At 36.4% G+C, this 14,649-nt stretch overlaps 1 protein-coding gene and 1 long non-coding RNA gene across 17 annotated transcripts in view; one reads left to right on the forward strand and one right to left on the reverse strand.

The window, feature by feature from the left end:
- Positions 1-14,649, forward strand: part of LOC138067155 (uncharacterized) — a 75,220-nt gene that overhangs the window by 53,027 nt on the left and 7,544 nt on the right. Inside the window, exons 3-4 of one of the 2 annotated variants that reach the window (XR_011140873.1) lie at positions 5,040-5,148; positions 5,740-5,858. This is a non-coding gene — a long non-coding RNA (uncharacterized lncRNA). Of the gene's footprint in view, positions 1-3,339; positions 5,149-5,739; positions 5,859-14,649 lie in introns of those variants that run through there. The other variant, XR_011140872.1, reaches the window with a different exon arrangement.
- The window catches only part of ANK2 (ankyrin 2), a 360,943-nt gene that overhangs the window by 24,960 nt on the left and 321,334 nt on the right, over positions 1-14,649 (reverse strand). For all 15 annotated transcript variants that reach the window (XM_068941794.1, XM_068941796.1, XM_068941799.1 and 12 more), the window contains 5 exons: positions 12,397-12,625; positions 9,750-9,875; positions 7,333-7,455; positions 5,700-5,732; positions 3,304-3,325 (listed from right to left, as the gene is read on the reverse strand). In XM_068941794.1, coding sequence (XP_068797895.1) covers positions 3,304-3,325; positions 5,700-5,732; positions 7,333-7,455; positions 9,750-9,875; positions 12,397-12,625 — 533 coding nt within the window. The remainder of the gene's footprint in view (positions 1-3,303; positions 3,326-5,699; positions 5,733-7,332; positions 7,456-9,749; positions 9,876-12,396; positions 12,626-14,649) is intronic.

Here is a 14,649-nt window from a genome sequence, read left to right on the forward strand (position 1 = left end):
AACATTCTTTTGTTTTAAGAGGCATGGTCCTTTCCTTGGAACATCCTCATTGACAGATAATGAATTGACTGAGGAAAGAGAAGACGAAGAAGATAATAAGAAGATAAGAGATAATAAGAAAAAACTGTGAATAACTTAGAAGTGATTTCGAAATTTTAAAAATGTAATGTATGGCAACCAAAAATCAGAGACATTCACACTAGACACATACATACAATTTATGTAAGGCAAGTTATTTCCATGCAAAGCAAAGGTGTTGCAAACATTGCTGGGTATGTAGCTTCAATTAAAAAGTACTAGCTGTAAAAATTAATTTTATAAATTAAAGATACAGGAAAACCTTGCAAAACAGACTGTGGTGAAATATTTGTCTAATTTCTGCAATTCATATACAGCAAAATGGATTTTGGCAGGTCCTGTTATGAAATAACTACCTATTGGAAATACTTAATTTCAGGAAGGACTATTAGAAAACTTATGTCCAGCAGAACGAAATTTTGGAGGACTGAAACAAGTTATGAACAGAATGCAATGCCTAGTAATTATATGTACTTGATACATTTTTGCATTGCAATCTACAAGTCAAAGTAGTAACACTACTAAGGTGTGGCTAGGCAATAAATAATTACCTGTATTTCTTTGTAATAAAAAAATATCCAATTCATTCACTATTCTCTTGCATTTAAAAAATGGTAAATGTTTTTGCTGTACATTAGTTAGTTATAACCAGATTGCCGGTGGCGATTTTGATGCTGAAAAACAAGGCAATTGCTCAGGATTCTCCTATTTTTAATGTGAAGTATTTAGTGCATAATGAAATGCTACCTAGGAACATAATATATATTTTCATAAATATTAAACAGATCACCATCTCTCTGGCAAGAGCTAGTTAATGAGCCCAAACAAAGCAAAGAAGCTCCAGTGGGAAGAAACTGCCCAAATGGCGTAAAGCTGGTAGTGAGAATGCTTGCTGGGGCTCTCTGGGGCCTAGCAGAAAGAGGAAGTGGTAGTAAAACAACGTAGAGGGAGCGCAAATATTCGTTTCTGAGTATAATTCTTCATATGAAGTAGAACAGCTCAAGTGGAAGATGTTAAGAAAATCCCTCACTTATTTTAGGGCGTTCTGGATGTTTTGTTGCTCGCTCACGCTCTGATTTTATCACTTGTTGCTTTTGTCAATGGGAAACTATTCTAGACTCAGTAGAGCAGATCTGGAAACTAAGTACCTCCTATCTCCAGTAAGTGCCCTAACTACTAAGCTTTTCTGGGCCGTGTTTGCTGCTTTCTCACACACACTTGCACTCTTTCTTTTGGATTCTTCTCATGAGAGTTATCTGCCTGTATTAACTCAGTCTTCACCAGGCCAGGAAGGAACCACCTCTATGGCCAAGTGGTAGCGTCTCTAACCCACTTTTCAGAAACACCAGTTCTCATCTTCTCATTCTAATCTGGCTGAGACGTTTATCTTCTATCCAACACGGTGCATTTGACAGTATTTTGACAAGGGTAAGATTTTCTATGTTGACTCATGGAGCCAATTCTCTTCATATAAGGAATTATTCCCAAAGCACAGACAGGCACCACATATGAGTCCTTGTCACTACTGAACAACTAGGCAAAAAATTATGTCACTTGTACATTGTCTCTTTGCAATTAAGAGTTAGTTAAACAGGAGACCATCAGCGGAAGCCTAAGAGAAATGCACTTTCTGAAAAGAAGCTGCTTGGTTGTAAGTATATTTTCTAGCAATCGGGATATCAAGATGTGAGCTTCCTCAGTGGTCTTTAAGCAGGCACCTGTTGGTTTCTTTCATGTTTGTTAGTTATGCTTTTTAAGGATTTCTGGGAATAATGTCTCTTACTCTTCTGCTGCAGCTGTTTTTATCTGGTATTAACTAATTCTCCATTAAGCCAAAGAGAAAACTTGCAAAACTAAATTGCTATCTGGTTAGTAGTTTCATTCATCTAGTGTAAGCATTACCAAAAGTTCTAGCGCTGTGCTCTGATAAATTCAGACAAGCCTGTGACAGCCACAACTGAGCAATGTGCAATGTCAACCAAACAGGCATGTGGCCACCTTCCTTGGGGCTGATGCACTGCATGGGATAAGTAATTATTTGGTATGGGGAGCACTCAAGCCCTTTTTCACCTCTATGATTATTTTTCTGTTGAATTCACCTCCCATCTCCCGTGGCCAAGATGAGTCATAGGACAACTTAAATTCCATTCTGTTGACTATACTATGGTGTTTCTTTTCTGTCTTGATGAAACTGGTCCTCCTGGTATAAATAATAATGAATTAGAGCAAAAAATGTGATACTATCTTTAATTTTGGAGAGTCTTAATCCCCACGAGGTTATTAGCTATTTGTCAAGCCCATCCCTTTTATTCTCTTTAGTTGAAGCATTTCTACTCTAGACAAAGGAGGTTACAAGGGAATGGCAATCCATTGGATCTTCAGGATCTTAGTGCTACTGTCTTTCCATTTATAACTGGTATGTAGTACATCAGGAATAAATAAACCTCAGAATGCAATGTAGAAAAAAAAGCAAGAAATTGCACTTGTTTTTAAAAGGGAAACAAGACAGAAGTCATTATTTTCGTAAACAGATTTAAGAAAATAAATTACTGTATTTGAAAACAGCTATTCTTAGAGATGCTCTTCAGATTGAACAGATATTTGTTTGACTTGCATCTTCGTTAAAGATAATCTTTGCAACTGCGAACCACTCACCTTCATTTTCTAATAATAATTGCCTGATTCTGTATACCCAGTGAGTATCTACACCAAGCCTAACATCTCTCATATTTCACCACAGTAAGGGGCAGAGGGAGGGGGGAAAGGGAATGAAACAGTCTGATTACTTTGGACAGTATCACTTTTTTGCATGCTTGTATTTCATCAGTTTAAAGTAATAAATTGGAATATTACTTTTGCTTTAATTAAAAAATGATACTGTCATTCATCTCAAATATGAGGCAACAATGTGTGTCAACAAATGGACAAAACAAAAAATGGAAGGATGAGTATTCATACAAGCAAAGTAGCAATAGCGGGATCACTAGGGATGTCAAAGAAAAGTGAATGCTTAGATGAACTGTTTTAAAATGTATTACTTGTTAATTTATACATTAATATGTATTTAACTGGATAGCTGCTTTGGTATTAGTGTTTCTGTTACATTTTTAAAGTATTAATGTTATTAGCAACAGCTGTTAAAGTTTAGCTCTCTTTCATGCTTATCTTTATTCTTAACCAGCTTTCATACAAATTGCATTATAACATTTTCAAAAGAAATCTTACTTTTTTCTGAAGTCGCATCAACCTGCAAGAGAAAAAGCAAAAAATGAGAAAAGGTACAATAGTGTCAATATATATAAAGTAACATAGGTTGGGTTAAATCCACTAGATACATGAAGAGACACAGATCCACTGACTTAAAGTGAACCAAGAGTGTATGTAAGGTAACGGTAAGCCTGGCTTAACTTATTTAGCACTTCTAAAAATGGAAAAGCAGTTACTTTGCTACAGTTATAATCAAATGTAGACACAAAATGCTGCAATGTAGCTTTTGTAAATGGTACTGGCAGTATAGAGGATCATAGTTTTTTGCATTACTGGGAATGCTGTTGCACTGTTCTGAGTTTGTTTATTTCTCATCTAAAGCAAAAAAGTCCAATATGGTCATCTGAAGGCATATGCCCATCTGTATGGCAACCAGTATACTGATTCCCCATTTCTTTGTACACATTCATTCTGAGCGCTCACAGTTTGATTTTTCCCCTCTATATTTCTGTGCAAATCAAAACCATGTGCAGAAATGACTGATGACTCACTAGGCAGAGGACTGGGGCTAGGATTTGACTCTACTAATATCTACTGATACTGAATGGCAGCTGCAATGGCCATAAGAGGACATCTTTTTGATTCATGGTGTACTTGAGTACAGATAAAAGGAGTCCTACAATTTTACTGTTAGTCAAAAGACAACAGTCTCTGCCAAAAAATATCAAAAAAGCAATGTCAAGAAGACTAAGGAAATTTAAGAAGCAAATTTTTGAAGTTGCCATGTATTTTGACTCTTTTTTTCAGTTCTGCTAGCACAATCTCTTGTCCACACAAGCAAGACTTTGCATGTATAAATCTGGATATGCAGAAGTATGCAAAGTTAGAAGTATAATGAATATTTAATTTCAAACTTGTGGTGGTAGGATGACTGTGAGGAATGGAAGTCAGTTATACAGTACTGTTGAAACAACATACAATCTTGCTAAAGCCCCACAGATGATCTTTACTGAGTGTTGAAAGTCCACTTTTGCTTGTAAGTATTCTGTATAAAGATAAATACAATATATTATCTCAAAGAAAATGTTACTAATTCTTGTAGTGAAAATGAGTAAAAATAAGTCATTGGCAAGACTCGCACGTTCATACATGCCTGGTAATCATTTAGGCTCATATTACTAAATTTTGCACAGCTAAGTGTGTATTAGAGATCAATTTTAATATCCCTGTTTGCCTTCACAACGATCATAAGAACTGCTCTGATGCACAGGATCTCTAGATTATTTTACTTCCTCTTAATTTCCTCCAGAACAATCTGGTATTATGTCAGTATAATAATTAATATTATTGATTTAAATGAAGACTCATTGAAAATGCAAGTGTATTTTAGACATCAACATGCTTGTGTTTTATGTTCTTATATAAAAATGTAAGAATTTGTAACTGTTTGGAAAAATTGTTTTCCAATATTCTTTGCTTGTATAAAGCACAGTGTTGGTTAGAAGCAGCGCTGGGGGACCTGCCTGGAAATATGGAAACAAGCATTATAGATGCTGAAAGAATTAGTTTTGTGCTTCCAGTATGAAGCTGATTGATCATGTGATAAGAAATGTTATCTTAACGCATATAAGGGAAACTACAGATACCAGTTTAAAAAAAATGTTCCAGATCCACAGCTAATAACATTTTTTCCACAGAAGGTCAGCTCCTGCTTGAATGTATTAACACCTTTGAAACATGTTTTCACTTGACAGTGTCTAAGTGCTGAAAATCTTTCAGCATTGAAATAAGAGTGAACACTTCTGGTTGCAGATTCCTCACAACATTGGGGAAGTGGCTGCTGGATGCAATTGTTGCGTTTAGGTATGTTCCTCTGCCTCCATCCCACTCCTAGGAGAGGAAGAGTTCAGGCTGTGCTTAGGGATGTTAATACAACATATACCATGCCAATGATCCATTGGCTCAGAATGCAGTCTAGTAGCAACCCTGCAGGATTTTTAGGACTCAGGGCATCCTCAGCATGAGAAAATCAGTGTCATCTCCCCTTTTTTGTGCTGAGTTTTTTTTTTCAATACAAATGAAAGAAATGCACTTGTATGGTTCATTCTTGAGCAAAGTAATTTTTAAGTTATTAAAAAACTGTTTTGAAAGCAAAGTATACTATTATACACCTCCAGAATCAATGCACCCTGGATCAGGTAAAGTTTAACTTCGGGAAAGTTAAACTCAGTAAATTGCAAAAGTGGGCCTCTGCAAGATGATGCTTTTAACTATACTCTGCTTCATCATTTTTGTACCATGGAGCTAATCATCAATATGCCTGTTCCACTACAGATTTAATCTTTCGAGCTGCATCTTCTAGCTATATTTAAGTAGTATGCATAAGCGATGACATGTTTTTATAGCAAAATTACCTCTTCTTCCTGTTCTTGATCTGATTCTGATTCCTTTCAGTTCCAAAATGCCATGCAAAAAGAGAAGGGGAAAACAGAGCAGGCAAAATGCAGAATATTTAGAAGAAAAGAATAGGAAAAAAATCACTTTTGACAACACTTGGCAGAAAAGAATATGCAGTAAGTACAGTTTTTGCAATTGATTTCTTATGTCAAAAGCAACAAAACTCTGAATTGTCAGTATGAAACACAAAAGGCTGCTGAATCAAGCAAATTACAAACATAAACGTTGCTTCTGGGTGTCAGACTTCTAGTAATCATTATTTGTACTAAAACTTAAAATATGTACATACTTCTCCATCCAAAAATTGGCACAAATTAATTTTTAAAATAGTTACAAAACTTACCCACATAAAGTGTAAATATATGAACATTATAAAAACGCTACAACGCATCACATAATCAGAACGATTATGAGAAAGAATGAACAACTGACAAGGTTTTGGTCAAATAGCCTAACACATTACTGAAAGGCATGCAGCCCCTAAACTGACAAGGACAATAAAAAATCCTGCTTATCCCAGAATACCAATAAACTGACTCTTTGCAAGGAAACAAGTGGCTCTTAGTACCTGATCTAACCTAAACAGAACTAAGCACACTCCATTGATTTATGAGATCTCAAATGGTCTCAAACTTGTTATTTATAAATATTAACTCATAACAGACTTTTCATCACCCTTTTCTTCCCTTGATAATGGACCTTTTTCCTTCCTCAGATACATTAATAAGCCTCGTGGTGATATTCTGAAGAAAAAGCATCTACAGTGTGTGAAATTTTCATAGATTCTTCAAAGTTTTGATCAGATGTAGGAAGAAAAATCAGTGTCGAAAGTCAATGTAATATTAAAAACTCTTTATTAAATATTAAAAATAAATATTAAATATTAAAAATCCAGTGTAAGGAAATATTTTTGACCCTGCTATACCCTTTCCAGAGTCTGCTGTGTTTTTGTCACTAACACCACAAATAAACAAGTCCGCTAGTCAGCTGAAAATGCTATTGCAAAGCCCAATAACTATCAAATCCTTTATGACAGCATAACAAAATAATTTTCTGTCCTTCTATACCTCATACCTTGAGAACTTCATATGATGTACAGATGTTTCCCTTATAGAACCTTGTGAAACAGATGTGAACGGTAAATTCCTCTCCAGCGAGGACTCACAAGAATTATAAGGCATGTAGGAAGTCTTTCACAAAACCAAAAATGAAACCCTGAGGTACCTACTGAGTCCCAGATCTGTCTCATCCCTGAACAGAATTGGGGCAAAATTTCTATATGAAATAAGATTAGTGTAAGTCTTACACAATACCAAGTGAAACTACAGGAGCTACATAGTGCAAACTGGATTTTCATTTACTTGTGCTAGATTGTCATCGCTTCTGAGTCCTCATAAAATAAGTTTGATACATCTGACATTCCACTGACATTAACAGTATCAAATACAAGAAACTGAAAGCCCTTGGGTGGCATTTATTCGTCTTTAACACACCTGGCTACAAATTATACAGCTTTAACTATATGTTGCCCTATTTATTTGTATGACAGATAAAAGCCAGTATAAAAAAGCCATTATAATTTCACAGTACCTTTGTGTAAACAGGTAGAGTGATGTTTAAATTACATATGGCTTGATGAACGAGGCCTCGCGTAGATTTTGGCTCCTTCATGAATGATAATCGTCCACAGGGTTCTTGAGTGGTATCTCGCACCTAGCAGAGCAAACATACAGACACGTAATCTACCGTTTCACTAGGCTGTCATTTACTTGTGCTACTCAAAATTGCTTAACAGAAAGAGGTTAGATTTTCCATGTAGTCAGAAATGATGACAGAAAGGATTCTCCATTGTAGTCAGAAATGACTACAATGTAGTCAGAAACGTTCAGGTTTTTCTCTTGCTTGTTTGCAAAGGTATATATGAATATATTTGTGTCTCGAAGCAAGAGAAAACACAGGCACGTACATGTCTACACACGAGGAACTTATTTTCAGGAGTCAGTGGTAATGTTGTAGTCATAGTCTTAAAGAGTACAGAAGTTCCAGTATAATGGGGCTTTGTGATAATTTACAATACCAGTGTTTCATTGAAAAAGTCTCCAAACTTTGTGAGAGCAACATAGCTTCAGTTTATTTCATAACGTAACAGAAAGTAAGTCAATTTCCTCCCATATAGCAAGAATGCATACATATGCTAATATTAGTGATAACTCCATGCTTGAAATTTTAGTGTAAAATATTGTGCTGGTTGATTTGGCTATTATGTTGGCAGAGTGGCTGAAAAATGTTAAAGACTGCACTTAAAAATTTCTATTGCAGAAGGTTTTCTTGATTGTATTGATAAATCCTGTCCTGAGAATGAAGAAATCTGCTGGAACGTATTCATAGGTGTGACCATTACAATCTACAAATGATATTACAGTGCAATATACTTTAAAATTTTGCAACAAATCTTAGAAAAATCTCAATTTCACAGCTGTTAGCAAAAAAAAGCGTGTAAGCACTTCGGACTTAAGATACTCCTGATGTAATTGTAGCTTTTCTACATAATGTGAGGATTAAATACAATGTCACAGGATAAATACAATTGAAAGCATTACTTCATTCTTAGTTTCCTAAACTGATAAAATGATACAACTACATACATGTATATTAACTTTATCAAGCTGAAAATACTAGGTTCAAAGCCTCACGTGTTTTTGAACTTACTGTGGAAAATCTGTCATGGTGATAAATATGCAAAGCCAGAAATAGGTGGCATAGATAAAGGTCTAAATTAAAACAAGTCTAAAAAATATTGCTAGGAAGAAGGAGGGTTTAAAAGTTGCCTAGCAGCATACAGCAAATACAAGAAAATGAGGGAGTGGATTGATTTCCTCCATTCTCTTTTTGGAAGAGTTTCCATTTATAAAGGAATTTAAAATTTAAAAATCCCCCCCCTCTAAATCTGTTTTACACAAGGGGAGAGGGAGACTGGGTACTTTGTTGTAGCATGATGTCGTAAAGTAAGAGAAAAACAGAATTTGTGGGAAGAGGTTTACAAAACCCTCTGAATCCCTCTCTCTAAAAGACAAAGGTGTGGTGGCTCGATACCAGCAGCTCTGTCTACTGCTGGCACAGACGACAGTGAGAGCAAAGCTGCCCTGGAAATCTCATGAAAGCAGCATATGAGCACTAGCCCTGTGGCAGGTGGTGTTTACATCACTGTCTCTAGAGCTAGGGCAAAAGCATTAGTTGTTTTGTTTTTCTGTTTTCAGATTTTTCTATTCACAGGAAAGATTTAAAAATGTAATAGGACAGTAGTATACATCGTTGGGGTAACGTTAGCTTACAGCTGGGAATTTATCACAAGAAATTATTTCCTTTTTTCTTTGTTCTCAAAAATACAGTAAAATACAGTAGCTTGAAATATGCAAAAACGATATGCTTTTCCTACTGAGCTCCCAAGAAAGTTTTGCATTGCTTTTGAAGGGGGCAAGACTGCTTGAAGAACAGTTATATCTGTATTTGCAGACATATCCACATTTACAAGTGTACGGTAGGACAACCATATTTTGATAGATTTTTACCAAATCTACAAAGTTGTGGGTTTTTTCCCCCAGTTTCTGCAAGTTTTTTTGCAAGGTACTAGACCAAAATACAGAAAAACAAAGACTAACTCAGTCAACTCTTTAGATAATTGAGAAAAGAACAGGATTCCCAGAGGTACCATTTTTGGTGTCTGAAATGCTTAACACTGAAAGAATTCTGTGGACATGAGCGCAGAGCGGATACAGACACAGATAATTATATTTAGAGCAGCTTTCAACTGTTAAGTTTCAGGCAGCCACTTCCATGAAGTTTGGGATGGTTTAGTCAGATTATTTATTGTTATTTCTGACTGCTCAAGTCAAAATCCTTTCCATTTTTATAAAAAATATGGGACTTTTTCAGTCTGATAAGATTATTGAAAACTCAGAACTAGGCAAAAATAAAATCGTAATCCGAAACTCCGGTTATAACATTACCTTAACAAACAGAGGAAGTCTGTTTTCTTTGAAGGCAAAAAAACTGAATATATGATGTTGCCCACTCTTTGTTAGTGGCACCAAATTGCCAAAACAATCAACATAGATGGGTTTTCCCTCTAATACCTATTAGAAATGAAAAAGAAGCAAAACAACAATTAATCACAGTAATGAGTTTAGGATTTCTTCTTAAGCATAATTCTACATTGGCTTCCATCAATCTCTTAAATTTCTGGGACTCGTAAGCATTTGCAGTGTTTGTTATGTACATTTATCTAACATCTGTGGTACTTTTTAGAAGTATTCCAATTTAGAAGAATTCCAATCTGAATATACTCTTAATTCAATAACAATAGCATGACATTTTATAAATGAGAAAAATGAGTATTCAGTGTCATGAATCCATGCAGAGTCTCAATTTGTATTTATCACTTAAATCAAATTTTAGCATACTTTGCTAAGCTGGGCTTATCACAACAGTCACTGAAATATTTATTCAGGAAGCAAATTAGGAGTTCTAGTTTTGATTAGCAGGATAAAAAGCCTGTCTGGTACTATCATGGAGTTGCAGAGGACCTTCTTAACTAATCCGAAAATTTTCGTTAGATTATTTTGCCTCAAACGCGTCTATGTTTAATCTACTTGCAACAGTCTGTTGTAGCAGCAAAAGATAGTGTATGTTAGTAGATTCTGTTCATTTCAGCTGAATTTGTAAAGGCCTAGAGTGTTTGAAAGGCAGGCCTTAAGCAAAAGTCTGTCTGAAATGCCTGTGTAATGGTACTTCTTACATCTTTGGATTGCTATTTTTATGGCCTCCAGAGATTTAAATCTCAGCTTAGCAGTCTTGGAGCTGTTTCCTTTCAAACTTCCAGTACATTTGAATGAGACGTTTCTATCATTACTTTCCAGAAATTCAGCCTTGTCATTGAGTTGTATGAGCCCATATTTCATCAAGCTGCTCTGCACAAGAAATGCCTATCAGAGTTTCAGGAACAGTGAAGACAATTTTTTAAATGGTGGGGTTTCAGTCACGAAAAAGAAATCATACTAAGCAGGAGAATATGCTGTGCATGTACTTAATGCATTTCCAATTTGTCATCACTTCTAAGGAAGCTGACAGAACCAGAAAAAACTGCATTTAGCAGGCAGTTTTCTGGATTCCACATAGAAAAGCTTTTGCCTCCTCAGCAACAGATGCAAGTTCTGGTAAAGCAGAACATTAATCAAATCTGCTAGTTTAACGTCTTGCTAAGTAAATACACTGACAAAACGTGACTACTGTTGACTGTCTTTTTGGTTATTAATATGCATTTATGGAGTTACCAGAAGCTGAGATTTACCTCTTCTTTTGCGTTTGAGTATCTCCCCTTTTCTCACAACACCCAGGTCATATCAGACTTGGGAAACGTAACAGTTCAGCAAAGAATAACACCCCCCAAATCTCATCTTTACTCAGACACTCCTCTAAAAGGAAGTTGTTCAAATAACTAAAAAACTCCAGATGTCTTCTGGCAGTTTTTAGCAGAGCTAATTAAAACTAAATAATTCAGTGCTGACCACCACAGAAATGACCACTATGTACTCGGCCTAAACTTGGCCTGCTTCCATATAGCTTACTTTTATGCTGAGGCAGGCAGTGACTTAATTCTTTGGTCTTGTGCATCCAAACCCCCAGTCAAGCTCTACAGCTATGCAAAGTCCCTATCAACTATTGCATTTTTATTTAATAAAAACCATGAGAAATGTCTCCTTCGTGCTTGCACAACTAGAAAACCCAAAAGGCTGGTATGGTTTCCCCACGTAAAAACAGGCTTCATAATACTTCGTTGGAAGAGCTACTGCTCTAATTTGGAATCTCAATTAAAGAAATGCTGACTCGGGCACCAGAGGAAGAGGGGACAGAGAACCTAAAACTTCTGGACTAAATGTTAACTTCTCAACTTCATTTTTATTATATTATTTCCTAGCATAAAATCTGTGCAGTTACTAAGTACAACTGATTAAAGGGTCTACCAAAAAAAGGCATCCTGGGAAACCAAATTCTTTCCGGCCACTTTCACTCTATAGGTCTTCCAGGTCTCAGGCCTGCAACACAGCGCTCAGCCTTTACCAGTCCACCGTCATTTTAACTATCTCCTTGGATCCTGCTACCTACTTTTTTAATTGCTGAGGACTGCCCTGAGGACACAATGGATCTCCCATTTGAATGCTGATGGTGCTATAGAGAAAGCAGTCAAGCTGCTTTGCCAAAGCCAGTCAGGGAACTCCTTTCTAATTTCTGACAATCGGATGATCAGATTTCCCTTTGTGTGAAGCACACAATTACCTTCCACCTTGGAAACCAGGAAGAACAGCAATCCAAATGTAGATGGCTGAATACAGTTAACCTAGGAAGGTTAACTGTAGCCCTGTGGTCTAACAGATTGGCAATGGCCCATTGCCAGTGGGATTTGGTCACTCATATGCAGTATCTCCTGTTCCCTTGCATCTGACAAAAGTCAAAGTCTGCATCTTACCATTAAGGGACAGTCTTTGTATATTGACACTACTACTTTTCAGCCCTTGTAGTAGGTAGTAGGCAGAAATTATTATTTTAAAAACAGACTTTAGAAAATGTAGAAAAGTGCTCAAGATTCTTGTACCGTACCTCTACATCCCTGCTTCTGGCAACTTCAGCAAAGTTTTCTTGTTGTTCTAAAGTTTTATCCACCTTGTCATCTGTCATGCAAAAACATCTTAACCGTGCTTCAATAGGATCATGCGATTTGGCAAACACCACAAATTTGGCCATGTAAGGGACACAGATAATTTCTCTGTACACTTGGGAAGCAAAAGTAACAGATTCTTGCGTCTGCCGACAGTCTATCAGCCAAAATCTGTAAAAGAAAATGAAGCATCGTGTAATCAACATAGCAAGATTTAAGCAATGAATCAAACATTTGGCTTCTTTTACCAAGAACTCGATCTCTTCTAGACTGAACTCAGCGGTTTCTGCTCTCCATCAACTTTCAACAGTTTCAGATCACATTTCTTTGAACTAGTGATTGATCTTACCCTATTCACCAGTTCTTCTAAAGATGCCCAAAAGGTCTCTGAATTTTTCCTTATCACATCTCATTATTTAATTCCTATGCAGAACATGGGTAGAGAAAATTAGTGTAGTGCAAGATGTACTGAAAGTGTACAGTTCATATTTCTCCTTGAGTGTGACTTTGCAATATGTGCCTTTCATCTAGAGCAATAAAGTATCTTTTTGACTGCTAGCTGTTGCAGAACATCTGATGATGTGGAGGAGAGTCATGCTGTCCCATAAAAATCTGACTAAAAATGCTTGCATTGAGTCAAATGCCAGTCCTGTGATTTCTTTTCCAGGCTATGACTAATTTGTTAAATTGCAGAGTGGTCCATTTCACCTTTTTGTTTTTAGATCCCTGAGATCTTCCTAGGCTGGTATAATTTCTGTTTCTTTAGTGCTGGTCACATTGGTAATGCTATGCTTGGGGGGCAGATGCAGTTATGTACCAGCGTGCTTTTCCCAGTTCACTGAATATTTAGTGATGAGGAACTGAAGACTGAAACTGCTTTTGACACTTGTTGCAAATGCCCCAGTCTGTTCTAAAACCTTCATATCTTACAGATGAAATATAAAGCTCTTTTGCCCATAACTTTTGCTTTTCTTCTACCATCTAGCTCAAATGGTTGCAGTACACTCCTTACATACAGCATCAAAAACTGAGGTTCTTTTATAGGTGCTCCAAATAATTTGATCCACTGTTTAGCAATGCATTTGACATTAGAAATTATTCTTACGTGAATTCAACCAGGGACTTTTAAATTTGATTTTGGATTAAGTTTTTGTTTGTATATTGAAGAACAGTGAGATATACATAGAGATATACAGGTATTTCTATATTTGAGCCACATTATATTATGAAGACCCAGACAGCAAATATGTCAATATCTGGTCCTTACTATCTTTGCTTCATAGAGGTTGTGATCGCTGATTGACTTTTTACCATGGTTTCTAACATGCCATTTTACTGACAGTAGCTTTGTAGTGTATATGCTGAATCTTCTCCACCAGGGGTTTCCAGTCTGTGACACACATAGCACTAGTCATACATTAGTGTGTTCAAAGCAGCTTGCAAATGCTACTGGAATAAACGACTGCCTCTTCCTCTTCCCAGCATAAAGCCAGAAGCTGCTTTTCCACTGCTATCTCATTAAGGTATCACCATAAGGAGAGAGAAACATTTCAAAATTCCAGGGTAACACCGTAAGTTGCCTGATTTCGCTAACATGATTGTTACAAAGGAACGCCTGCCTCTCACAAAATATTGCTAGTGCATGTGAATTGGAAAAAAAACACCTCACACAGTAGGTACTTTCCGAACAGAATAGACATAAATGAACACCTAAGACTTATCATGGATGTTGGAATTCAGATCTAAAACTTCAACTTCCAGAACAGGCAAAACTACCCTTGTCAAAGGGACTCTTCTCTTTACTGAGTTACAGGTTCTTGATCTTTTCTTTGGGTTATTTCAAGCCAGGACAACATTGCCCAGTGACAAAAATTGATAGAATTTCCATACACTTTGTCAGGACAACTGCACTGTTCTTTTGTAAAGATAGCAACTTTCACTTAAAATAATTTTACTTTCTACACACAAAGCAAAGCAGCATAAAAGCACCAAGCATTTTACAATGAATAACATGTATTTACCTTCTTTCTCAGCTATCACTTCATTTAATTTGTCTCTTGAGCTGCTGGCATTTCATTTAAATAAAATTTGCTGTGTGGGTGGAAAGCATGCTTGAGTTTGACACTCGTAGGATGGAGAAAAAAGTCACGAGAGGTCAAAGACACCTCAAAGCTGATATAGTCTACAGGCGGCTT

This window comes from Struthio camelus, chromosome 4, assembly GCF_040807025.1.
Source record: "Struthio camelus isolate bStrCam1 chromosome 4, bStrCam1.hap1, whole genome shotgun sequence".
NCBI classification, from domain to species: Eukaryota; Metazoa; Chordata; class Aves; order Struthioniformes; family Struthionidae; genus Struthio; species Struthio camelus.